The sequence below is a fragment of the Chlorocebus sabaeus genome, chromosome 26 (genome assembly GCF_047675955.1).
Source record: "Chlorocebus sabaeus isolate Y175 chromosome 26, mChlSab1.0.hap1, whole genome shotgun sequence".
Classification (NCBI taxonomy): domain Eukaryota; kingdom Metazoa; phylum Chordata; class Mammalia; order Primates; family Cercopithecidae; genus Chlorocebus; species Chlorocebus sabaeus.
The window spans coordinates 17377635-17402827 of NC_132929.1; the positions used below are offsets into that span (position 1 = coordinate 17377635).

General features: G+C 53.8%; 1 protein-coding gene across 1 annotated transcript; it reads left to right on the plus strand.

The window, feature by feature from the left end:
* Nucleotides 1-2203: 2203 nt before the first annotated feature.
* Nucleotides 2204-24259, plus strand: TYRO3 (TYRO3 protein tyrosine kinase). Its single transcript, XM_008016967.3, has 19 exons — nt 2204-2590; nt 4275-4458; nt 4688-4788; nt 5685-5855; nt 7301-7387; nt 8144-8259; nt 10488-10665; nt 11334-11479; nt 11999-12143; nt 13447-13576; nt 13660-13760; nt 14029-14124; nt 14460-14540; nt 15013-15105; nt 15827-15948; nt 16384-16493; nt 16681-16840; nt 17052-17188; nt 22804-24259. Exons 1-19 carry the CDS (start codon nt 2467-2469, stop codon nt 23192-23194), a joined length of 2673 nt encoding a protein of 890 aa, XP_008015158.1. The 5' UTR covers nt 2204-2466; the 3' UTR covers nt 23195-24259.
* Nucleotides 24260-25193: the final 934 nt, after the last annotated feature.

Below are 25193 nucleotides of genomic sequence, written 5' to 3' on the forward strand. Positions count from 1 at the left end.
TCCATCACATGTCTGAGAAGCCCATTTTGACCAGTAGAAAAGGATGGCCTTTAGGGTGGGACTCCCTGTCAGCTCAGGAAATGGTGGGGAGGGAATGAAGAGAGATAAGGAAGTAAAAGGCTGGGTTGGGCTCTGGGTCCAACATCCTCTAGAATGAATCTTACTAATGTCAGCTGGAATCAAGAGGAGGAGACTCCCCTTCACTGAAAACTTGAAGTCCTCCTCAGAGAAAAGGTGGGGGAGAGGGGTTGGAAAAGTGACAAGTGCCCAAGAGCAGCCTCGGCAATTCTGCCTTCGGCCCCAGACTATTGTCTGCCTGCCCTGTCTCAGCCCAAACTCAGAAACTGTGGATTCTGGAAAGCAACAAGGCTTTTCCTTTGGGAAAGGGTCCTGAAGCTGACCCACAGTGCTCAAGAAAATTGGCAGAGAGGCCAGGCACAGTGGCTCACACCTGTAATCCCAGTATTTTGGGATGCCGAGGTGGGCGGATTACCTAAGGTCAGGAGTTTGAGACCAGCCTGGCCAACGTGGTGAAACCCTGTCTCTACTAATAATACAAAAATGAGCCGAGCGTAGTGGTGGGCACCTGTAATCCCAGCTACTCATGAGACTGTGGCAGGAGAATCGCTTGAACCCACGAGGCGGAGGTTGCAGTGAACCAAGATTGTGCCATTGCACTCCAGCCTGGACGACAAGAGTGAAACTTCATCTGAAAAAAAAAGAAGGAGAAAGAGAAGAAGAAGAAGAGGAAGAGGAAGAGAAGAAGAGGAAGAGGAGAAAGAGGGAGAGGGAAGAAGAAGAAGGAGGAAGAGGAGGAGATAGAGAAGAAGATAGAGAAGAGGAAGAGGAAGAAGAGGAAAGAAGAGGAGGAGGAGGAGGAGGAGGAGGAGAAGGAAGAAAATTGGCAGAGAGCTCAGTGAAACAGAGATTTCTGGCCCCTGCCATCCACCTCTTGACAGTGCCTCATGAGTCTCTCCTCCTGCTGCCGCCTGGGGGCGCCCCCAGCTGGGTCTCAGGCTGCTGCCAGCACTGCTGTTGTTATCATTAGTGTAATTAATAAACAAGCACTGCTGGAGCCAAGTGGAAGAAGAGGCAGGCCCCTGCTGCTCAGGAGAATCCCTGAAAAGATCCAGTGAGCCTGCGGCAACCGGAGTTGAGTGGCTCTCCACCCAGAACCTCTGGAGGGGGTGTGGGGTGGGCTTCCCCCTGGAGGGAAGGGCAAGGGGAGGAGCACACTTGGCAGGCTTGGTTTGGAACCAGCTCTGCATGTGCCTGGCAGGATGTCTGTGGGCAAGGCCACCCTCGTGATTACTAGTTGTGGGGCAGGTTCTGAAGCAATTCTTCATTCATTTAACAGGCATCTGCCTATTTATTTATGGAAAGCCTACTGTGTGCAAGGTGGTCTACTAATAATAGCTAATATTTGACTAGACAGTGTGACGACACAGCCAACTTTCACACCAGGTCCTGGGAAAAGGGGTAGAAGCAGGGGAAGCAACTAGGATAAATGACAGCCCAGAAAGATATGGGCAATTGGGCTTTGGCCTGTGTAGTGTAGGGGTGGGGATATATATTAGGTAAAACCTGAGGATTACCAAGATCTTGGGAAACTCAAGACCCAAGTTGGAAAACATACGGCAAGTGGGGCTGGAGAAAATGGGCATTTTTCAGGTAGGAGGGACTTGGAGATAAAGGCATGGCAATAGGACATGAATATGGGGGTTTCGGGTGAATGGCTCAATGAAAGGGAGCCACAAGGGATGCTAGCAGATCCTGTTGGGGGAGCCCCGGGTCACGGCAGTTTCGGGGGACCAGATGGATGGGAGTGTCTAGGGGTTGAGGTTCTCTAAGTCCTGAGAGGGGGGTGCTGGATTCTGGGATCAGAGTCCGAACAAGAGTTGGGGTGTGGTGGGGGCTGCCAGCGGGGTTTTGAGGGAAGGCTCTGGAGTGCTGGGTTAGAAAAGATGCTGGAGCGCGTTTAGGGAAAGGAGGGGCATGGCCGGGGAGCCCATCCAGGAGGCCGAGCCGGATCCTCAGGTTCGGCCAGCAGGCGGCCGGGGCCGGGGTGCCGGCGGGGCCGCGGGCGTCTGCGGCGCGGGCCGGGTTTGCGCTCTGAGCCGGCCGCCGAGGCTCCGCGGGGGGGCGGTGCGAGCTCGGGCTGCGGGCGGGCCGGGAGGAGGCGGCGGCTCCGAGAAGAACATGAATCAGCGGCGGCGACGGCGGCGACGGCAGTGGAAGGAGCGCGGTGGCCCGGGAGCGGCCCCGGGGACCCCGCGCTGCTGACGGCGGCGACCGTGGCCGGAGGCGGGCGCGGGTCTCGGAGGCGGTCGCCTCAGCACCGCCCCACGGGCGGCCCCAGCCCCTCCCGCAGCCCTCCTCCCTCCAGCTCTCTACCCACCTCCTCCTCCCCGCCCTCCTCCCTCCTCGCTCGCGGGCCGGGCCCGGCATGGTGCGGCGTCGCCGCCGATGGCGCTGAGGCGGAGCATGGGGCGACCCGGGCTCCCGCCGCTGCTGCTGCCGCCGCCACCGCGGCTGGGGCTGTTGCTGGCGGCTCTGGCTTCTCTGCTGCTCCCGGAGTCCGCCGCCGCAGGTAGGGGCTGCCCCGGGAGGCGGCGGGAAGCTGGGGGCTGCGGAGGGGCGCGGCCGGGGGTCCGAGCCCGGGGCGGGTCTGGCGGGCCGGAGTCGGGGTGGGCGTCCGGAGTCGAAGGCCGAGGCTCGGGGCCGGGGCAGGGCGCGCTGCGGAGTGCTCGCCGCCAGATCTCCGGCTGGGCCCCCACCCCCAACTTTCTGGCGCTCTGGGCTCTTCTGGCGGGGTGAAAAGAAGGGAGCGGGGTGTGGGCTGTGTGGTCAGCGGGGAGTGTTTGGGACTGCATTTTCCCGCCTGGATGTTCCCAGCTGTTAGCTCCCTTCTTCCCAGTACTGGGGACCCCATTCTGTCTGCCCCGCACGCGAAGGTCCGCCTCTGAAACCACACGGGCCGGGGCTGAGCACCCAAAGGCCACCCTGATACCATTTAGGTACAGAGGTCGTGAGGGTACCCAGTCACAAAAAACAAATGGGCACACTCGAGTTCCTGTGCCCTCAGAGCTTCCTGAAAGCACAGCCTTGGAGAGGATGGGCTGGTGCCAGGTTGCTGGTCTTTGGGAGGGGTTAGTCTTGTGTTCCCACATAGCCACTGAGGCATTTGCTGGTGACAAGAGCGTTCCATGCAGCACGGTGCTCTCCAAGTTCCCACCCCGCACCTCGGGTACTGCTGGGCATATAGGGAGCGGGAGGCTGGCCCCCATCCTGGGACTAGTCCCGAGAGGGTGAAGGGAGCAGGGAAGAGCCACAGACCAGGACAGAGGCCACCCGCTGGCATCTTCTCTTGAGACAGCATTCCCTGCCATATCAGCCTCTCAGGGAAGGGAAGGGAACCGGGTTGATGAGTATTTAGAAGCCGAAAGGTGTGGACCTGATGCTCAGGGAGCCAACGACTTTGCCTAGAGTCACACACAGAAGGGTGAGAAGCAGGGCTGGATTTCAGTTATGCGGATACCTGACCTGCCCCTCTCTCTGCTTAAAAACATGTCAGGAGGCCAAGAGAGGTGCCGGGGTGTGTGTGTGTGTGTGTGCGCGCGCGCGTAAGTTCCAAAGAGTGGCCCAGGGGTCTTAGGCTCCCTCCTCAGGGCCCCAGCCCTCCCTTCTGCCTCCCACCTTCCTAGCACTCGCCCCTGCCCACATTCAGGTATTAATAGAGCGGATGACTGCCAGGAAGGCTGCCATGTGTTTGATCTGACGTGGTTTTGCAGCCATATGTTCTCCACTTCAGGGGAGCACCCCCTCCTTTCCTTCTTCAGCCCTGCTCCATTTGGTAAGGTTGGGTGCAGAGGGTGCTGGCAGAAATTCAGGGTCTGGGCTGACACCTTGGGTGGAGAGCTGGCAGCCTGTTGCACTAGTTGGGTGCAGCAGTCATTCCTAGAGCAGTGCCCGCCCCAGTAGGGTAACTCCCGTCATTTCAGCCCAGCCTGCCTTCCTTTTGCTGTCTGGACTCAGGAGGAGGACATGGGGAATAGGTCCTTAGAGCCGGAGGGAAATTGGAGAGCTTGTCATGCCCCCTCCCCTTGCCCAAGTCCAGCGACCTTCCCTCCCGCACTGTCCTACCTCTGCTTCCTTGACTTTGGCTGAGAAGGAGCCCTCTGTCTGACACAAGCTACCTTCTAGAAGAGAATGAGAACTGTTTACAGAGACAGAGTCCCTCTCAAGGCAGACACATGTTCCTTCCCACCCCTCAGGTCTGAAGCTCATGGGAGCCCCAGTGAAGCTGACAGTGTCTCAGGGGCAGCCGGTGAAGCTCAACTGCAGTGTGGAGGGGATGGAGGAGCCTGACATCCAGTGGGTGAAGGATGGGGCTGTGGTCCAGAACTTGGACCAGTTGTACATCCCAGTCAGCGAGCAGCACTGGATCGGCTTCCTCAGGTGCAGGCCTGTGGGGGAAGGTGTGGGCTGCCAGCCAGGGGGCAGGCTATGCTCTTTCCTGGGGGATTGGGAGCTGGGGCCCTCTCCTGATGCCCAGAGGTCTGTGGTTTTTTTATTTGGCTCCCTGTGGGACTTTCCAGAAGTGGGGGCAGGCTGAATTCATCAAGTTTGCCCAGCAGAGCTGCCCCCCTTGACCCTGGGAAGCAAGCCTGGTATCCTGTTTCCACAGCCTGAAGTCAGCGGAGCGCTCTGACGCCGGCCGGTACTGGTGCCAGGTGGAGGATGGGGGCGAAACCGAGATCTCCCAGCCAGTGTGGCTCACGGTAGAAGGTGAGGAGGCAGAGCCATATGGGCATGTTGGCCTGGAGCACGTGCCGTCTGCTGGTGGCTATACCTCTGCAGCGGAGAACTCAGTAGAAGCAGGGCTGCCCCACTGCTCTGTGGGGCCTTGTTGTCCAGGCTCTAGGCCCACTCCAGACATCAGAAGACCCTACCAGTTGGAGTTGGGTATCTGACAACCAAGGGACCAACTGGGACCCACAACCTGTGGGGTGCAGTCTGTTTCCGTTGCTTGAGCAACAAGCTTCAAGCACCCATCTGGGACTGGACCCTGTTCTGCCAAGTGGCCTGGCCAGCAGGGGGAGGGGAGGAAGGCTCTGCAGCTGCGGGAGCTCAGAGCTGTTCAGCCCAGGAAAACAAAGTGACTAAGAAAGTAACAAAGGGCTCTGAATGGGAGCTGGGGCCTGGCAGCAGAACTCTGCTAAAGCTCCCACCCACTCCCCTGAGTTTTATGCCCCTCCCCCAGCTCTCCACCCCCAGTCTCCTCTTACTGCAAGAAGAGCTGTCCAAATCTGCCATGCCTAAGGGGGCAGCATGAAAGATGTGTCTAAGGTGCCAGGCATGGTGGTGTGCACCTGTAGTCCCAGCTACCCTGGAGGCTAAGGCAAGAGGATCACTTGAGCCCCCAGGAGTTCCAGGCCAGCCTGGGCAACATAGAGGGACCTCCCAACCACCAATCTCAAAAAAAAAAAAAATTCCTAAGGAGCCTGAAAAAGAAGGGCACCGCCCACCTCTCAAGCTAGATGCCTGTTCTGCTGTTGACCTAATCATTAGGGGCCCATGGGAACCTTCTGCGTGGAGGACTTCAGATGTAAACAGACTTGTGATTTGTACAGTAGGAAGCCAAGAGGTGGCAAGGCTCACTCCTCACTCCCCCTCTCTCCTAGGTGTGCCATTTTTCACAGTGGAGCCAAAAGATCTGGCAGTGCCACCCAATGCCCCTTTCCAACTGTCTTGCGAGGCTGTGGGTCCCCCTGAACCTGTTACCATTGTCTGGTGGAGAGGAACTACGAAGATCGGGGGACCCGCTCCCTCTCCATCTGTTTTAAATGTAACAGGTGAGCAGCCTCAGAAGGGGGCTTGGAGTGGAGAAGGAGCTGGGTCCTGGAGGGCACTGAAGCTGGCAGAGTTTCAGCCACTGAGCTTGCGGTTGTGAGTGTCCAGAGCAAGCCCCAGTGTCTGGGGACGTGAGCTGCACCATCACTAAGCTCGTTAGTCAGGTGTGCTAGGCTGGCTGGGTGGGCTGATTAGTGGCGATCCTGCTGTGTGTGCTTAAGGAGGGTGTGGGGCCACCTTGTTTGGTTCGCAGCAGTCCAGGCCATGCACAGCTGGCCCTCCGAGATGAATTGTGTGAGACCAGGGGCACCCATCCCCCGCCCCTCCCAAGGGAAGGAGCCAGAAACCAGCCCACGCAGAGCTAGGGAGGAGTATCTGGCAGACACTGAGAAGACAAGACTCTCAGGCTGCAGAGAGGGGAGAGGAGGGAGAGAAAAGGGGTAAGGGGAGGTTAACACAAAGCCTCCTCCCCTAATGGCACTTTCTGGGAAACCTCCAGACGTTTTCCCAAACAACTGTGTCTGTCCATACGTCTGCACAGTCATACCTGCACACCCACCTGGGCCCCAAGTTTCTTGGGCAATACCCTCACATGCTTGTAAGACTTGCTTATTTGTGAAACAAAGTATACTGTTTCTGGTTGGGGCTTGAACTGGGCAAAAAAATGGGAGTCTGAGCTTGGTCTCATGTGCTGGAAGGTGCCAGGGAAATGGGCGCTGAGCTGGGTTCCCCAGCAGTTTGAATCTTGAGAAGAGGTGGACTGTGAGACCTCTGGAAGCAAGTGCATGTCCTGTTCAGGAGGCGCTGAGTTGGAACAGATTAGAGAAAAGGCTGGGTTCACTTCCTTCCAGGTGTGCGTGGTTGGGACCCTCAGGCAGGCAGCCTGATAATAAGCACTCACTGAACTCCTACTCCACACCACACTGTGCTAGGCACCACAGGGGACAGCGGGAATACAAAGGAAATAGAAGCCAAAGAACTGAGTATAATTGGGGAGACAAGACACGTGCATAAAGAGCTGAGAACTATTGCAAGGCAGAGAGTCTGCAAATAACAACCCCGAGGGGGCACAGAGCAAACAGAAGGGCTCACTCTGGTATGCGCAATAAAAGAGTGACCAGAAAAGGGAGGCAACTCGTGCTGTGTGTGGGCGATGGGATGGAGGTGGGAGGGTGGTATAACGTTTCCTAAGGGCTTATTCGTGCACTTGACACACATGACCTGATTCCCACAATTCTCCCATTTGAGAGATGAGAAAACAGAGCCCCTCCAGGCTCACCAGACTCCAGTGTCCCTGTTCATTTCACCGTGCCTCACTGCCCAGCCTCTTCCTTTGGCAGGACGGCTTTAAGGATGTTCCCACCAGAGCCTGAGTATTCCCCTTTCCCAATCACGCACTGAGTAGGGGTTGCTGCTTGGGGAGCTGACTGAGGTTTTCTGGCCCCAGGGGTGACCCAGAGCACCATGTTTTCCTGTGAAGCTCACAACCTAAAAGGCCTGGCCTCTTCTCGCACAGCCACTGTTCACCTTCAAGGTAGGAGGGCTGGCAGGGAGGAAGGGTGGACGAGGCCAGGGGCATTCCCGGCGAGCTGTCCTGCAGTTAGAATTGTTCTGTGTTCCAGCTCCCCTTGTGGTCCTGCTGGGATCCAGGGAGCAAGGGGTTAATTGGCATAGCTCCCATTCCTAGTGGGAGCACCTGAGACCCTGCGTGGCTGAGATGAGAATAGAATCCTGACGTCACAGCAGATTTCCCATCACGAAGCAGAGCCCTTGGGAGGGAGGGAAGGAGGGAGGGAAGCAGCAGGAGATGGTCAAGGCCCATGCCCAGCCTTGTTTCTGCCCCTCCCTTTGCGGGGATGGGGGTGGGGAAAACAGCCTAGCACCGGATGGAGGAGACCCGAAGGGCTGGTGCACAGAGAGAGGGGGAGGGACAGGGTGTCTGCAGGAGCCAGGCTGTGGCTGCAGGGGCAGCTGCCTGTCTCTCCCTTGTATCTCCCAAGCCTGAGGTGCCGCCCCCACATACCCTCTCATCTTATTCCTCAGTCACACAGGTCCTTCATTGCAGGGAGAGGCAACCTCTCTCCACAGCCCAGGCACTCTCCCAGGTGTGAGCAACTATGCCCTACTGGTTGCTTATTTGTGTACTACTGTGATCCTGGGAGTGCTGAGTAGCTGTCTTTAGGTTGGAGATGCCCTGGACCCTCAGAGAGACTCAAGGCTTGACTCCCATGCCTCCTACTCCCTCCATTCGTATTCCTACTGGGCACTGATTCTGAGTCCCCGTCCACAGCACTGCCTGCAGCCCCCTTCAACGTCACCGTGACAAAGCTTTCCAGCAGCAACGCTAGTGTGGCCTGGATGCCAGGTGCTGATGGCCGAGCCCTGCTACAGTCCTGTACAGTTCAGGTAGGCTCTCTGGGCTGGGCCATGCTTATTCTGGCTGCCTGGCCAGCACTTTGTTGACAGGGGTATCACACTCACTAGTCAGCTCTTAGGGCCTTGGTCTGCAGCTCTTTTCAGGTGCTGCTCCTTAGCAGGAAGAGCACAGGCCACTGTCTCTTATCATGGGGTGCTCTGGCAACTAAGTGACTGCAGATGGGCTCAAATTCATGCATTCTTCAGGTTGAAAAGCAGATCACTAGAACAGATTTGGGGTACCTAGAAGGTTTTTCTTTCCTTCTTTTTTTTTTTTTTTTTTTTTTTTTTTTTTTTTTTTTTTTGATACAGGGTCTCACTGTTGGCCAGGCTGGAGTGCAGTGGCGCCATCTCAGCTCACTGCAACCTCCACCTCCTGGGTTCAAGTGATTCTCCTGCCTCAGCCTCCCCAGTAGCTAGGATTACAATCGTGCACCACCATGCCCAGCTAATCTTTTTTTTTTCTTTTCTTTTTTTTTTTTAATGGAGACTAGTAGTTCACCATGTTAGCCAGGCTGATCTCAAACTCCTGACTTCATGCGATCTGCCGGCTTCAGCCTCCCAAATGCTGGTATTACAGGCGTGAACCAGCACACCCAGCCAAGTTTTTCTTGCTTAGGTGAAAGCTCAAACCTTTGCTGATGCTCACACTATCATGCTCCGCCTTACCCCCCAACCCCCATTCAAGCCAAAGAGGACAAGATGACCAGAAGGGGCCCTACACCTTGGAGAGTAGAAAAACTGGGTAAGGTGATACTAAAAACATGAGGCAATGCAGGCTTGCTCATTTTCATCAGTTTACTCAAAAGCCACTTAATGAGTACCTTCCAAAACTGTTCTGGGCAGTTTCCCTGGGCAGGAGGGGCCCCTGCTCTGGGCTCCACCATTTAGAGAACCCTACTGAGGTTGGGCTCAGTGGCTCATGCCTGTAATCCCAGTACTTTGGGAGGTGGAGGCAGGAGGATTGCTTGAGCCTGGGACTTCACGACCAAACTGGGCAACATGGCAAAACCCTTTCTCTACGAAAAATACAAAAATTATCCAGGCACAGTGGCATGCACCTGTACCCCTAACTATTCAGGAGGCTAGAGTGGGAGGATGACTTGAGCCTGAGAATTCAAGGCTGCGGTGAGCCAAGATCATGCCACTGCACTCCAGCCTGAGTGACAGGGCAAGATCCTCTCTCTAAAAAAAAAAAAAAAAAAAAAAGAGGATCCTACTCTGGCCCTCCTTGGGCCATACCCCTTTCCCTGTGCAAAGAGCCTGCAGGGCCAACAGGATATGGCCATCCAGATGGCAAGGTCCCCCTCACTGCCACACTATACTCTAGATATTCAGAATCTCTTGCCCTGATGGTCCTGAGTCTGCTTCCAGGGTCTGTGTGGGCCTCTTCCCTGCTCCATCTTCCCAAGGATGGACCACAGTATGATATGAGCACCTCTAAGCCCAAGGGGCAGCCATTCGTGAGGGGAATGGGAATGGAGCTTGGATATGCAGTCAGCATTGTCCACGCCTGTGCACATGAGGCCGCTCATGGTGCAGACTTTGGCTTCGGGCCAACTCTTCCAGTGCCGCCTCATTCTGACTCGGGACTCCAGGGATTTAGAGAATTACAAATGCAAACCTGATCTCCCAGGTTGTTTTGAAGGTTTATTGGTCAAAATATTAAGATAGAAACTATTTAATAGTTTGTTAGCTGATTTATAATGTTTAAATATTTAGACATATAGTACGTGGATCTCTTTGTACTCTTGCCCTGGGCCCCCAAAATGTAAGAGGAGGGGCTGGTTCATAGTGCCCTAGGCTCCCAGTTTTCTCTGAGCTTCAGAAACTCGAACTTTGGAGTGGCATGTAAGCAGGCACAGTAAGTGGTAAGTATACCCTAAGAGTTTCGCGCCAAGTACAAAAGGACAAGAGGAGTTTTCTGGAGTGGTTGAGAAAGGCTTTCACCAAGAAAGTGATATTTGCACTGAGTCTTACAGGATGAGTAGGCCTTTGCTAGGAAGAGCAGGTCATTCCAAGTGAAAGGAATAGCATTTGCAAAGGCATGAAGGTGTGGAACCTGGTGTATTATTGGGGTGGGGGCGGATGGGAGGGTGTGGGTTGCAAGTGTTTGCTGATAGAGGAAGCATTCATTCAAGCACCCGTAACTATATCCACTCCATCTTCCATCTCGCACAGGCTCTCCCCTACATCATTCCTTTTCTGCTTTTCTGTAGGTGACACAGGCCCCAGGAGGCTGGGAAGTCCTGGCTGTTGTGGTCCCTGTGCCCCCTTTTACCTGTCTGCTCCGGGACCTGGTTCCTGCCACCAACTACAGCCTCAGGGTGCGCTGTGCCAATGCCTTGGGGCCCTCTCCCTATGCTGACTGGGTGCCCTTTCAGACCAAGGGTCTAGGTAAGGGATGCATAGAGCAGAGCGGGTGGGCAGGGCTGGAGCCGGGAAGGGGGCCGTGTTGGCTCGAGTTCTGAATGGTGCTGGTGGAGATGGAGGTTCAGGCATCATTTGGCAGACATTTACTGCATATCACTACATACCACCTTGTAAATAGTTACTGTGGGTGGAACAGATAAGCAAACTAGAAAAGATCAGATAATGTGGTTGATGAAGAGTGCCCCCGGATGGTTAAGGAACCCCCCCGCAAAAAGGTCTGATTCGGGTCTGAAGGATAAAGAAAGAGTCATGTAAATATCTGGGGGAAAATCACTGCCGGAAGAAGGCACAGCAAGTGCAAAGACCCTATGACACGAACTTGCTTAGAGTTCTCTGGCAATTGCAGGGAGGCTGGCATAGCTGTGAGAGGGGAGTGGCGAGGGATGAGGCAGAGAGGCAGTAACCATGGTGATGAAGAGCAACACTGCCGAGCTGGGGTGCTGCCTGTCCTGCCCATTGCTTACCCCGCCCCCAGCACAGTGGGTGAGAGCAATCAGAGCTGGGAGGTGAACCCTTCCCCAGTCGTGCCTCTCAGAGCTGTTTAGTTCTTGGGAGTTGGTTCCAAAGGTCTGCATGGGATTATGATGACGGGAAGGGCAGGGGTCTTAGCAATCTTCTCTCTTTGGCTACAGCCCCAGCCAGCGCTCCCCAAAACCTCCATGCTATCCGCACAGATTCAGGCCTCATCTTGGAGTGGGAAGAAGTGATCCCTGAGGGCCCTTTGGAAGGCCCCCTGGGACCCTATAAACTGTCCTGGGTTCAAGACAATGGAACCCAGGTAAGAGAGACAGAACCCTTCCCTCTCTTCACTCTCCTGGAGTATCAGCCCTCCGGGTTCTAAGGCCTTTAAGAATTTCAAAATGGTTGTCTTTGGTGGGCCTGGGTCTCCCACTCTCCCAGGGAATCCTCTCCTCCTCACCCACCTCTGCAAACTCCACTTCTCAAAGGATTATGTCTCCTGTTAGGATTGCATCCTGTGTGCACTTTGTAAATAAAGCAGGAAGCACATTCCTGCTTGAGCTGGGGGAGGGCACAGATAAGGCTTTGTCCCCAGCTCAGTTTGCTCCCATCCCCCACCTGTGCATTCCGGGACTGAGCCTTGTTTGTGTTCTGGAGAGGCCCCTGCAGCCCGGAGCAGGAATGTGATTACTCCCAGACGGTTGTGTTCCCACAGCCCCTGAACCCACAGTGCCCCTATACTCCCATGTTCCCAGCTGGACCTTTTTCTGCCCTCAGGCCCCAGCTGGAGGCCTTCTCATCAGGCTTACTGTGGGGTGGGGGCTTTTCCTGGCTGCAGGATGAACTGACAGTAGAGGGGACCAGGGCCAATTTGACAGGCTGGGATCCCCAAAAGGACCTGATCGTACGTGTGTGCGTCTCCAATGCAGTTGGCTGTGGACCCTGGAGTCAGCCACTGGTGGTCTCTCCTCATGACCATGCAGGTGAGGCTTGTAGGGGGAGAGGGGCAGAGGCTCAGGGGATCAAGGTTTTCACGGGCAACCTAGACTGGTGGGAGGAGCCTAGTAGCATCTCCCCTCCTAGCAGGCCCACAGACCGAGTGAAGAAGTTGAGGCCAGGGCTGGTATTTAAACTGTATCTTGACTGGGCATGGTGGCTCATTCCTGTAATCCCAGCATTTTGGGAGGTCGAAGGATCGCTTGAGGCCGGCAGTTTGAGACCAACTCTGGCAACATAGCAAGACTCTGTCTCTACAAAAAAAATAAAAAATAAATGATTAGCCTGGTGTGGTGGCATACGCCTGTAGGCCCAGCCACTCCAGAGACTGAGGCAGAAGGATTGCTTGAACCCAGGTGTTCGAGGCTGCAGTGAGCTATGATTGCACTACTGCACTCCAGCCTGTGCCAACAGAGTGAGCCTGTTGTCTCTAAACAAATAGGGCCAGGCGCGGCGGCTCACGCCTGTAATCCCAGCACTTTGGGAGGCCGAGGCGGGTGGATTATGAGGTCAGGAGATCGGGACCATCCTGGCTAACACAGTGAAACCCCATCTCTACCAAAAATGCAAAATAATTAGCCGGCATGGTGGCGGGCGCCTGTAGTCCCAGCTACTCGGGAGGCTGAGGCAGGAGAATGGCGTGAACTCAGGAGGCGGAGCTTGCAGTGAGCTGAGATCACATCACTGCACTCCAGCCTGGGCGACAGAGCAAGACTCTGTCTCAAAAAAAAAAAAAAAAACAAATAAGGCTGGGAGTGGTGGTTCACACCTGTAATCCCACAACTTTGGGAGGCTGAGGTGGGAGGATTGCTTGAGTCCAGGAGTTCGAGACCACCCTGGGCAGCAAAGTGAGACTTTATCTCTACCAAAAAATTTAAAAATTAGCCAGGTGTGATGTTGCACAGCTGTAGTCCCAGCTACTTGGGAGGCTGAAGTGGAAGGATTGCTTGAACCCGGAGGCTGAGGCTGCAGTGAGCTGTAACTGTGCCCCTGCACTCCGACCTGGGCAACAGAACAAGACTCTGTCTCAAACAAACTATATCTCATTCTCCTCTCTCTGCCCCAGAACTGGCATAGAAATCCATGGTCACACTCTAGGTCACAACAGCCAGGGCCTGTCTCTGACCAGGTAGGAAGGACTCTTGGGCCTTCCTCTGGAGCCCCTTTCCCTCAGGACCCTTTATTGACCTAGAGGAGCCCCTTGACCCAGCTGTATGGCCATCCTAGGAAAGTTCTGAAGGGACCCCATGGTGTCCTCCTAGCTCATGCCACTGCGCCTCCCTCCCACAGGCCAGCAGGGCCCTCCTCACAGCCGCACGTCCTGGGTCCCTGTGGTCCTTGGTGTGCTAACGGCCCTGGTTACAGCTGCTGCCCTGGCCCTCATCCTGCTTCGAAAGAGACGGAAAGAGACGCGGTTTGGGTAAGGGGATGGGAATGTGGAGGGAGAGGCAGGTGGTGATGAAAGACCTTGGAGCTGATCCCAAATCCTGGGTTTTCCTTTAGGCAAGCCTTTGACAGTGTCATGGCCCGGGGAGAGCCAGCCGTTCACTTCCGGGCAGCCCGGTCCTTCAATCGAGAAAGGCCCGAGCGCATCGAGGCCACATGTGAGTGGTGGGCGATCGTGGGAAGGACAAATGGGTTGTCGTGTGCCCCTATCTGCATTATTTTACCAAATTATTAATTCGACTGATATGTGTGAACATCAGTGAGCCCCAGGCACACAGACCTGCCTGTGTAAAGTTCACCACCCCAGCCGTGGGAGACCTAAGCTCATCTCTATGCTCTGAGGGCAGAGTCTGGGGTATAAAAAACAGGCTGGGTTTTGGCTCAGGAATCAGAGATCCCTCTTTCCCACAAACCCTTTCCCCACAGTGGACAGCTTGGGCATCAGCGATGAACTAAAGGAAAAACTGGAGGATGTGCTCATCCCAGAGCAGCAGTTCACCCTGGGCCGGATGTTGGGCAAAGGTATGTGGAGCTGTGCGGGGATGGGCATGGCTGGTTTGCTGTAGCTGGAGGTGTTTGGTCACCCCTGTCACTTTGAGGTTGTGGGTTTAGGTTGGCTCCTGTAAACAAGATATGCTTGTAGACTCCTGAGTGGGGGATGTTTGGGGGGAATGGTGGCTGGGACAGGAAGGGCTGAAGAGCTGCTCCCAGCATGCTCTTGCTTTGGCTACTGGCAAGGGTGCCTTCTCCAGTGGCCCCAGAGTCTGCTGACTGTGTCCCCATGGAGGGTCACTTGGGAGGCAAGATGGCAGGGAGCAGAGAGCCAAGGAGACTCCCTCACTTGGACTGGTTCCTAGGAGAGTTTGGTTCAGTGCGGGAGGCCCAGCTGAAGCAGGAGGATGGCTCCTTTGTGAAAGTGGCTGTGAAGATGCTGAAAGGTGAGTGGGGGATAGTTGTGGCCTGAGGGCATCATTTGGAAGGGTAAGAGGGGCGACTGACCCTGAAGCAGGCTCTGCTTTGCCCCTAGATTTTCCAAGAAGAGCTGGGCAACACTAACTGGGATGCTGTATTTACAGCACAAATAATTCACAAGCATAAACCCAAACACACTCATGCCCAGCCATTACTCTCTGCCATCGGCAGTGACTGTCCTCTGAGTCCTCTCTTGGGTGATTACAGCTGTGGTTGGTTGACCTGCTGGGCTCCCAAACCAAAAGGAAGGGAAGGCATTAGCAAGTAGAGAAGTTGCTGCATAGCACCACTCCTTGGGGGTTTCTCCTGCTCATGGCTGGGCTGTTTCCTGGGCTCGCTGGAAGCCTAGGACATCTGAAGGACAAGACCTAGGAGGCCTGGGTCAAAGCTAGGGACACATCTTGTTTTATTCCCTCCTTCCCCATCCCTTTCTCCTAGCTGACATCATTGCCTCAAGCGACATTGAAGAGTTCCTCAGGGAAGCAGCTTGCATGAAGGAGTTTGACCATCCACACGTGGCCAAACTTGTTGGTGAGCCCCTTTTTGGGGGAGGCAGACAGAGAATAGGGCTAAAAATATGCTCTACCAACATGAGAGGGCAGCCTGTAGGAGAGACATTTGGACTCATCTGGTAAGTAAATAGATGGCAAAATAGCAAGGAGGGTCCTGGCAGAAGTCTGAGGTGAGGAGTGCCAAGGGTCCACACATGAAGACTCTGTGGCCGGGTGCGGTGGCTCATGCCTATAACCCCAGCACTTTGGGAGGCTGAAGTAGAAGAATTGCTTGAGGCCAGGGGTTTGAGACTAGCCTGGGCAGTATAGCAACAGCCCACCTCTATTAAAACAACAACAAAAAAAACACACACATGTACAAAAATTAGCTAGGTGTGGTGGTATGCACCTTTGTCCATCTACCTAGGAGGCTGAGGTGGGAGGATCATTTGAGCCTAGAACATTGAGGCTGCAGTGAGCTGTGATTGCGCCACTGCACTCCAGCATAGATGACAGAGCAAGATACTGTTTCAGAAAATACAAAAACTGCTTGTGTGGACAGAGAAGGAAAGGAAGGGGACAGAAGATGCTCCAGGGATATGGGAGCAGCCAGAGTCCCTCCTGGGTAGTCCCCAGACCAGTGTGGAGCCTATGAAAAAATAAACAGCAGATCCAGAGCTGGAGATGGGACCCAGCAGGTGGGGACTTATGCAGACACCTGAACCCTTCTATGCTCAGCTCCTGACTCTCCCTTGTCCCAGGGGTGAGCCTCCGGAGCAGGGCTAAAGGCCGTCTCCCCATCCCCATGGTCATCTTGCCTTTCATGAAGCATGGGGACCTGCACGCCTTCCTGCTCGCCTCCCGGATTGGGGAGAACCCCTTTGTGAGTACCTGGTGTGGGGATGGCCAGGAGGAAACGGGTGGGAACACAGGGCCTGGAAAGGCATAGAGACCCTGGCAGAGAGGGGCTTGCTGGGTAGGGCTGATGGAGCTGGGTGGGAGTAGGAGGGGTCGAGTTTGAATCCCTTTAATCTAGCAGGCTTTCTTTTCTCTCACAAAACCCTGCTGAGAAATATAGGCTGGGCAAGGACCCTTTCTTGGGGGAGGGACTTGTGGAGCCCCAGGGTGGGGAGTCTTGGCTTCCAGGCTTCCTCTTAGGCTAGCCGAAGCTTCCTTGTCTTGGGAAGGCCCTCCATCCCTTTCCTTCCTTCCAGTGATTCTGGGGACAGCCTTCAGGCTTTCTGGCCAGGGACCCCCATCCATCCTGCCCCAGCTGGGTGGGCAGGTTAAGCCTGAGCTTGGCCTGTCTGTCCACTAGAACCTACCCCTCCAGACCCTGATCCGGTTCATGGTGGACATTGCCTGCGGCATGGAGTACCTGAGCTCTCGGAACTTCATCCACCGAGACCTGGCCGCTCGGAATTGCATGTACGAATTCTGGAGGACTCGAGGGTGGGAGACAGCAGCAGGTGCAAGAGGAGCTAGCTAATGGGCGGCTCCTGCCTGGGACAGTATCTGCTATGCATGGGGGTAGCTTGGGAGCAAAGATGTCTTGGCTCTTGAAGGGCTGTGAGCATGGCAGAAGGCTCACTCCCTCCCTCAACGCTCCTTGTAGGCTGGCAGAGGACATGACAGTGTGTGTGGCTGACTTCGGACTCTCCCGGAAGATCTACAGTGGGGACTACTATCGTCAAGGCTGTGCCTCCAAATTGCCTGTCAAGTGGCTGGCCCTGGAGAGCCTGGCTGACAACCTGTATACTGTGCACAGTGACGTGGTGAGCAGGGTGGCCCGTGAAGCTTGGTGGGGACTAGTGTGAGAACAGACCTTTGGGATCCTTAAGGGCCTAGCCAAGTCTGCTTTCTGGGGTTTGGTTGCCTGATGATGAGGCCCTGAGCTCCAGGCTGTGCTTGTCCCAGAGCCATGGCTCTCTGTCTGACTCAGGACACCTAGTGACAGCTTCTCCCCCAACCTCGATTCTGTCCCAGTGGGCGTTCGGGGTGACCATGTGGGAGATCATGACACGTGGGCAGACGCCATACGCTGGCATCGAAAACGCTGAGATTTACAACTACCTCATTGGCGGGAACCGCCTGAAACAGCCTCCGGAGTGTATGGAGGACGTGTGAGTATCCCGGGAAGGGGGCTCTGGAAGGAAAGGGGAATCTGAAGTTTTGGCTGGTAGCTGCCACCACAGCTGCTGGCCCAGTGGGAACTAAGAGCCTCAACTGGACCTTTGTTTTTCTATAGAAACATCCTTGTAGTTGGAAGACTGCACTCCACCTCATACTCACTGTTCATCTACCACCTCCTTGTTTTCTTTCTTTCCCCCTTCCCATCCCAGATTTCTTGCTTTAGCCTTTGTCTATCAGTCTCTTTTCTCCAGTTTGTAGGGAGAACCAGGAACCCCAAGAGGAGAACAGAAGGCACAGTGCTGAGTAACAGTGTGGGAGGTTTCCCTGCCATCTTCCCACCCATAATTCCTTTTTTTTTTTTTTAATTTTTATTTATTTTATTTTATTTGTTCTACCCCAGTGAATACAACCTTCCTAGGCGACTTCCTAGGCTAAGCTCTCTTGGGAATCTAAGATAAAGAACTGAGGTCCTGGGAATAAGGGAACTGCCTCCTCTTCTTTCTGCAAGCCCAAAGCCCTTGGGACCGGGCAGGCAATGATACCACCTACTTTGCTGGAGTGATAACAAACCCCTGTGACAAGATAATGGGAAGTGTCACTGACATTAGCTGGGCATTTAGGCATTCTTTCAGGTAATCTTCCTCTGACCTTATGAGGAAAAGACTATTATTTATCCCCACTTTGTAGATGAGAAAATAGGATTAGAGAGATTAAGTAACATGGCCAACGTCACGGAGCTATTAAGTGAATGAGTTGGAATTTGAACCTAGATCCCTGTGGTTTTAGAGTATGTACTCTTAACTCTTTATGACAGCAACTGTGATTTGTCTGTTCTAGTCTTACACTCCCACTCTATCTTTTTTTTTTTTTTTTTTTTTCGGAGTCTGGCTCTGTCGCCCAGGCTGGAGTGCAGTGGCACGATCTCGGCTCACTGCAAGCTCCGCCTCCCGGGTTCACGCCATTCTCCTGCCTCAGCCTCCCGAGTAGCTGGGACTACAGGCGCCCGCCACCTCGCCCGGCTAGTTTTTTGTATTTTTAGTAGAGACAGAGTTTCACCGTATTAGCCAGGATGGTCTCGATCTCCTGACCTCGTGATCCGCCCACCTCGGCCTCCCATAGTGCTGGGATTACAGGCGTGAGCCACTGCGCCCGGCCCTTACACTCCCACTCCATCCAAGCCAAGGGCTCCCTAGGCCTTCAGACGACGTTTTGTGAGTATTTTTCGTTTTGTTTTTGAGACAGGGTCTCGCTCTGTCACCCAGGCTGGAGTGCAGTGGCGTAATCTCTGCTTACTGTAGCCTCAACCTCCTGGGCTCAAGTGATCCTCCCTCCCCAGCCTTCCAAGTAGCTGGGACTACAGGAATGTGCCACCAAACCTGGCTAATTTTTGTATTTTTGTAGAGACAGGGCTCTGCCATATTTGTCAAGCTGGTCTTGAGCTCCTGGGCTCAAGGGATCCACCTGCCTTGGCCTCCCCAAATGCTGGGATTACAGGTGTGAGCCACCAAACCCAGCCCAGAGGAACTTTCATGAGCCCCAGTGGGAGTGGGAGCCACTGTGACCAGAGAAAGAATCTGCTCCATTTCTTGCTCTGGGATTGGACTTCTAGAGGGCCGAGGTCATGGACAGGCACAGGAAGGCTCAGCCTCATGGTGGGATCCTTCCCTTTAACAGTGGGTTTGAAGTGCCCTGAACCCAGGCTGTGGGTGACTGACTCATCTGCACCTCAGAGGGAAATCTTGAGTACACAAGCCAGGCCCTGGCCCTCCTGTTCATTCAGCAGAACTCAGGGTATGGCAAGGGGCAGGAAGCTCACGTCTCCCTATGGCTGCAGCCTGCCTCAGTTCTAATCTGGAGCTGTAGAAGCTCTGATGGGCAGTGGTGACCAGACCCCAGTGCAGCCTCCTCCCCAGCTGGAGCTGGTGCTGTCGTGCTGTCAATGGAGAGTGGGCAGGCACTGGCCTCACCCAGGCAGCCTGGTGGACAGGCGCCAGTTGGCTCCTAGCACAGCCTTGAGAATGTGTCCCAGTCTGGCCATGTACCCAAGGCCCCAGACCATTCCCATTCCCACGACCTGCTCAGTGTCTGGCATGATTACTGCCATTAATGGGGGCCCCTGCTGGGTGTGCTGGTGTGTGAGGCAGCACTTGGGGCTCTTGTCGTGGGCATAGGCAAGAGAGTCAGGCATTTGCTTTCACTAGACTTGGTCTCAGTCTCTTCCCATTAGCTTTTTTGGTTTGTTATTTTTCCATCTCGACCTGAGGCATTCCTTGGGCACCCTGAGTGATAGGCTTCAGGGAATTTATAAGGTTCCTGAAGTTGTATGTAAAAAAGCCTTCCTGGCCTGCATGGTGGCTCACGCCTGTAATCCCAGCACTTTGGGAGGCCGAGGTGGTGGATCACCTGAGGTCGGGAGTTCGAGACCAGGCTGACCAACATAGAGAAACTCTACCTCTATTAAAAATACAAAATTAGCCGGGCATGGTGGCATGTGTCTGTAATGCCAGCTACTCTGGAAGTTGGGGCAGGAGAATCGCTTGAACCCAGGAGGCAGAGGTTCCGGTGAGCTGAGATCATGCCATTGCACTCCAACCTGGGCAACAAGAGCAAAACTCCCATCTCGAACAAAACAAAACAAAACATTCCCATTGAGAAGAGAGCTGGAAGCTTTTTCCAGATACTCAAAGGTTGTATATGAACAGTGAGGACTGTTTTTTTTTTTTTGAGACGGAGTTTTGCTCTTGTTGCCCAGGCTGGAGTGCAATGGCACGATCTTGGCTCACTACAGCCTCTACCTCCTGGGTCCAAGCGATTATCATGCCTCAGCCTCCAGAGTAGCTGGGATTACAGGTACTTACCACCATACCTTGCTTATTAATTATTATTTTTTTAATAGAGACATGGTATTGCTGTGTTGCCCAGACTGGTCTTGAACTCCTGGGGTCAAGGGATCCTTCAGTCTCAGCCTCCTGAGTAGCTGGGACTACAGGTGCATACCTCTGTGTCCAGCTGTACAGTGAGGATTTACTGAGTAGGTACTGCCCACTCAGCATAGGAGGGACTTTGGAGCCAACCCCCCTAGCTTCAAATCACAGCTCTGTCACTTTCCACGTGTGTGACTTTAGTCACGGTTCTTAACCTCTTTGTGCATGTTTCCACATTTGTAAATGTGGAAATGATCTCTATCTGATCATTGCTTTCATAGGGTTGTTGTGAGAATTAAATAATAAGCCAGGATGTGCCTGTAATCCCAGCTACTCAGGAAGCTGTAGTGGGAGGATGACTTGAGGCCAGGAGTTTGAGACCAGCCTGAACAACACAGCAAGACCCCATCTCTACAAATATGTATTTATTTATTTATTTAATTTGTTTGTTTATTTTGAGACGGAATTTCACTCTTGTTGCCCAGGCTGGAGTACAATGGCGTGATCTCGGCTCACTGCAACCTCTGCGTCCCGGGTTCAAGCGATTCTCCTGCTCAGCTTCCTGAGTAGCTGGGATTACAGGCATGTGCCACCATGCTGGGCTAATTTTTTTTGCATTTTTAGTAGAGATGGGGTTTCTCCATGTTGGTCAGGCTGGGTTCGAACTCCTGACCTCAGGTGATCTACCCACCTTGGCCTCCCAAAGTGTTGAGATTACAGGCGTGAGCCACTGCACCTGGTCACAGTGTATTTTTTAAATGGCCCAGTGTGGCTGGGCGCGGTGGCTCACGCCTGTAATCCCAGCACTTTGGGAGGCCGAGGCAGGCGGATCACAAGGTCAGGAGTTCCAGACCAGCCTGGCCAATATGGTGAAACCCCGTCTACTAAAAATACAAAAATTAGCCAGGTGTGGTGGCGGGCACCTGTAGTCCCAGCTACTCGGGAGTCTGAGGCAGGAGAATCAGTTGAACCCCGGAGGCGGAGGTTTCAGTGAGCCGAGATCATAACACTGCACTCCAACCTGGGCAACAGAGCGAGACTCCCTCTCAAAAAAAAAAAAAAAAAATGGCCCAGTGCAGTGGTTCACGCCTATAACCCCAGCACTTTCGGAGGCCAAGGTGGGAGGACCACTTGAACCCAGGAGTTCAAGACCAGCCTAGGCAACATAATGAGACCCCCATCTCTATAAACAAACAAATGACAACAAAAAATTAGCTGGGTGTGGTGGCCAGTACCTGTGGTCCTAGCTACTTGGGAAGCTGAAGTGGGAAGATCCCTTGAGCCCAGGAGTTTGAAGCTGCAGTGAGCTATAATAATAATAATAATTTAAAAACAAGTTTTATTTATTTATTTTTTGAGACAGAGTCTCCGTCTGTCACCCAGGCTAGAGTGCAGTGGCACGATCTCAGGTCACTGCAATTTCCGCCTCCCGGGTTTGAGCAACTTTCCTGCCTCAGCCTCCCAACTAGCTGGGATTACAGGCACAAGCCACCACACCAAGCTAATTTTTGTATTTTTAGTAAAGTAGGGGTTTTGCCACGTTGGCCAGGCTGATCTAGAACTCCTGACCTCAGGTGATCCACCCGCCTCGACCTCCCAAAGTACTGGGATTATAGGTATGAGCCACCATGCCCAGTCTATTTATTTATTTATTTATTTTTATTTTATTTTATTTATTTATTTTTATTTTTATTTTTATTTTTATTTTTGAGACGGAGTCTCGCTCTGTCGCCCAGGCTGGAGTGCTGTGGCATGATCTCAGTTCACTGCAAGCTCCGCCTCCCGGGTTTAGGCCATTCTCCTGCCTCAGCCTCCCGAGTAGCTGGGACTATAGGCGCCCGCCACCTCGCCCGGCTAGTTTTTTGTATTTTTTTAGTAGAGACGGGGTTTCACCGTGTTAGCCAGGATGGTCTCGATCTCCTGACCTCGTGATCCGCCCGTCTCGGCCTCCCAAAGTGCTGGGATTACAGGCTTGAGCCACTGCGCCAGGCCTTATTTTTATTTTTTTTGAGACATAGTCTCGCTCTGTCACCCAGGCTAGAGTGCAGTGGCGCGATCTCTGCTCACTGCAAGCTCCGCCTCCCGGGTTCACGCCATTCTCCTGCCTTAGCCTCCCACGTAGCTGGGACTACAGGCTTCCGCCACCACGCCCAGCTAATTATTTTTATTTTTAGTAGAGACGGGGTTTCCCCATGTTGGCCAGGATGGTCTCGATCTCCTGACCTCGTGATCCACCCGTCTCGGCCTCCCAAAGTGCTGGGATTACAGGTATGAGCCACCGCGCCCGGCCTATTTATTTATTTTTGAGGCAGAGTCTTGCTCTGTCACCCAGGCTGGAGTGCAGTGGTGGGATCATGGCTCACTGCAGCCTTGACCTCCTGAGCTCAAGTGATCCCACTTCAGCCTTCCGAGTAGCTGGGACTACAGGCGTATCTACCAAGCCTGGCTAATTTTTGTATTATTATAGAGATGGGGTTTTGCCATATTGCCCAGGCTGGTCTCGAACTCCTGGGCTCAAATACTACCCCCCTTCAGCCTCCCAAAGTATTGAGATTACAGATGTGAGCCGATGTGCCCCACTAGGGAATAACATTTTTTAAATCCCTAGTGCCATATGATGAAGAGGCCCCTGCTTTTGAGGGAAGGGCTCCTGCCTTCTCTCACGCTTCTCTCCACCCCAGGTATGATCTCATGTACCAGTGCTGGAGTGCTGACCCCAAGCAGCGCCCGAGCTTTACTTGTCTGCGAATGGAACTGGAGAACATCTTGGGCCAGCTGTCTGTGCTATCCGCCAGCCAGGACCCCTTATACATCAACATCGAGAGAGCCGAGGAGCCCACCGTGGGAGGCAGCCTGGAGCTGCGTGGCAGGGATCAGCCCTACAGTGGGGCTGGGGATGGCAGTGACATGGGGGCAGTGGGTGGCACTCCCAGTGACTATCGGTACATCCTTACCCCCGGAGGGCTGGCTGAGCAGCCAGGGCAGGCAGAGCACCAGCCAGAGAGTCCTCTTAATGAGACACAGAGGCTTTTGCTGTTGCAGCAAGGGCTACTGCCGCACAGTAGCTGTTAGCCCACAGGCAGAGGGCACTGGGCCCATTTGGCCGGCTCTGCTGGCCACCGTGCTGGCTGACTAAGCCCCGTCTGACCCCAGCCCAGACAGCAAGCTGTGGAGGCTCCTGTGGTAGTCCTCCCAAGCTGTGCTGGGAAGCCCGGACTCACCAAATCACCCAATCCCAGTTCTTCCTGCAACCACTCTGTGGCCAGCCTGGCATCAGTTTAGGCCTTGGCTTGATGGAAGTGGGCCGGTCCTGGTTGTCTGAACCCAGGCAGCTGGCAGGAGTGGGGTGGTTATGTTTCCATGGTTACCATGGGTGTGGATGGCAGTGGGGGGAGGGCAGGTCCAGCCCTGTGGGCCCTACCCTCCCGCTGAGCTGCCCCTGCTGCTTAAGTGCATGCATTCAACTGCCTCCAGCCTGGTGGCCCAGCTATTACCACACTTGGGTTTAAATACCCAGGTTTGCCCCTCCAAGTCACAAAGAGATGTCCTAGTAATTAATATTCCCTTTTAGGTGAGGGTTGGTAAGGGGTTGGTATCTCAGGTCTGAATCTTCACCATCTTTTTGATTCCGCACCCTGCCTTGGCCAGGAGAAGTTGAGGGGAGCGTGCTTCCCTGCAGCTGACCGGCTCACACAAAGGCATGCTGGAGCACCCAGGCTATCAGGCGCCCTTCTTCCAAAGGCAGCGTGCCGAGCCAGCGAGAGGAAGGGCCGCTGTGAGGCTTGCCCAGGAGCGAGTGAGGCCAGAGAGGAGTTCAGGAGCCCCTCTCCATACCCACAATCTGAGCACACTACCAAATCTCAAAATATCCTAAGACTAACAAAGGCAGCTGTGTCTGAGCCCAACCCTTCTAAACGGTGACCTTTAGTGCCAACTTCCCCTCTAACTGGACAGCCTCTTCTGTCCCAAGTCTCCAGAGAGAAATCAGGCCTGATGAGGGGGAGTTTCTGGAACCTGGACCACAGCCTTGGTGGGGGAGCCTCTGGAATGCATGGGGCGGGTCCTAGCTGTTGGGGACATTTCCAAGCTGTTGGTTGCTGTTTAAAACAGAAATAAAATAGAAGACTAAAGACCTAAGGTTTTGTCTCTCTTTTTTTTTTGAGACAGTCTCACTGTGTTGCCCAGGCTGGAGTACATGGCGTGATCTTGGCTCACTGCAACCTCTGCTTCCTGGGTTCAAGTGATTCTTGTGCCTGAGTAGCTGGGATTATAGGGGCGCACTACCATACCCAGGTAATTTTTGTATTTTTAGTAGAGATGGGGTTTCGCCATGTTGGCCAGGGTGGTCTCAAACTCATGACTTCAAGTGATCTGGCTGTGTTGGCCTCCCAAAGTGCTAATTACAGGCCTGAGCCACCACACCTGGCCCCAGCTTTGTCTCTTAAATGTTTACTTTTTTTGAGATCACAAAGATGAAACATTTTTACATAGAGAAAAGTCTGGAAAGACATATACCAAAATGTTAACAGCTGTTATCTTTAAATGATGGGATTAAGGTGACTTTCCTGTTTGTGCTTTCCAGGTTTTCTGCATTGAGCACAAAATGCTTTTGTAATTAGATACAGGACCCCAGTGAATTTTATTATACTGAAGATAATACAGAGTCACTGTGGGCAGTTAAAAACATGCAAAAAATCGACTGGGCGTGGTGGCTCACGCCTGTAATCCCAGCACTTTAGGAGGCCTGGGTGGGCGGATCACGAGGTCAGGAGTTCAAGACCAGCCTGGCCAACATGGTGACACCCTGTCTCTCCTAAAAATACAAAAATTAGCTGGGCATGGTGACGTGTGTCTATAATCCCAGCTACTCAGGAGGCTGAGGCAGGAGAATTGCTTGAACTCAGGAGGCGGAGGTTGCAGCAGCCTAGGTGACAGCGAGACTCTGTCTCAATATATAAAAAATAAAAATGCAAAAAATAATAAAAGGTGCCAGTTACCTATACTACCACCACCTAGAGATAATCACCATTGATCTTTTGAAGATGCAAATACTGAGCTGGGCACAGTGGCA

What these genes read in the sequence shown, in the direction of transcription:
- TYRO3 (XM_008016967.3), top strand. Translation starts at nt 2,467, where the DNA reads ATGGCGCTGAGGCGGAGCATGGGGCGACCCGGGCTCCCGCCGCTGCTG. An exon ending in GGCTGTGAAGATGCTGAAAG is followed by an intron (nt 14,541 to 15,012) that starts GTGAGTGGGGGA and finishes CCTTTCTCCTAG; the next exon opens with CTGACATCATTGCCTCAAGC. An exon ending in CCGGAGTGTATGGAGGACGT is followed by an intron (nt 17,189 to 22,803) that starts GTGAGTATCCCG and finishes TCTCCACCCCAG; the next exon opens with GTATGATCTCATGTACCAGT.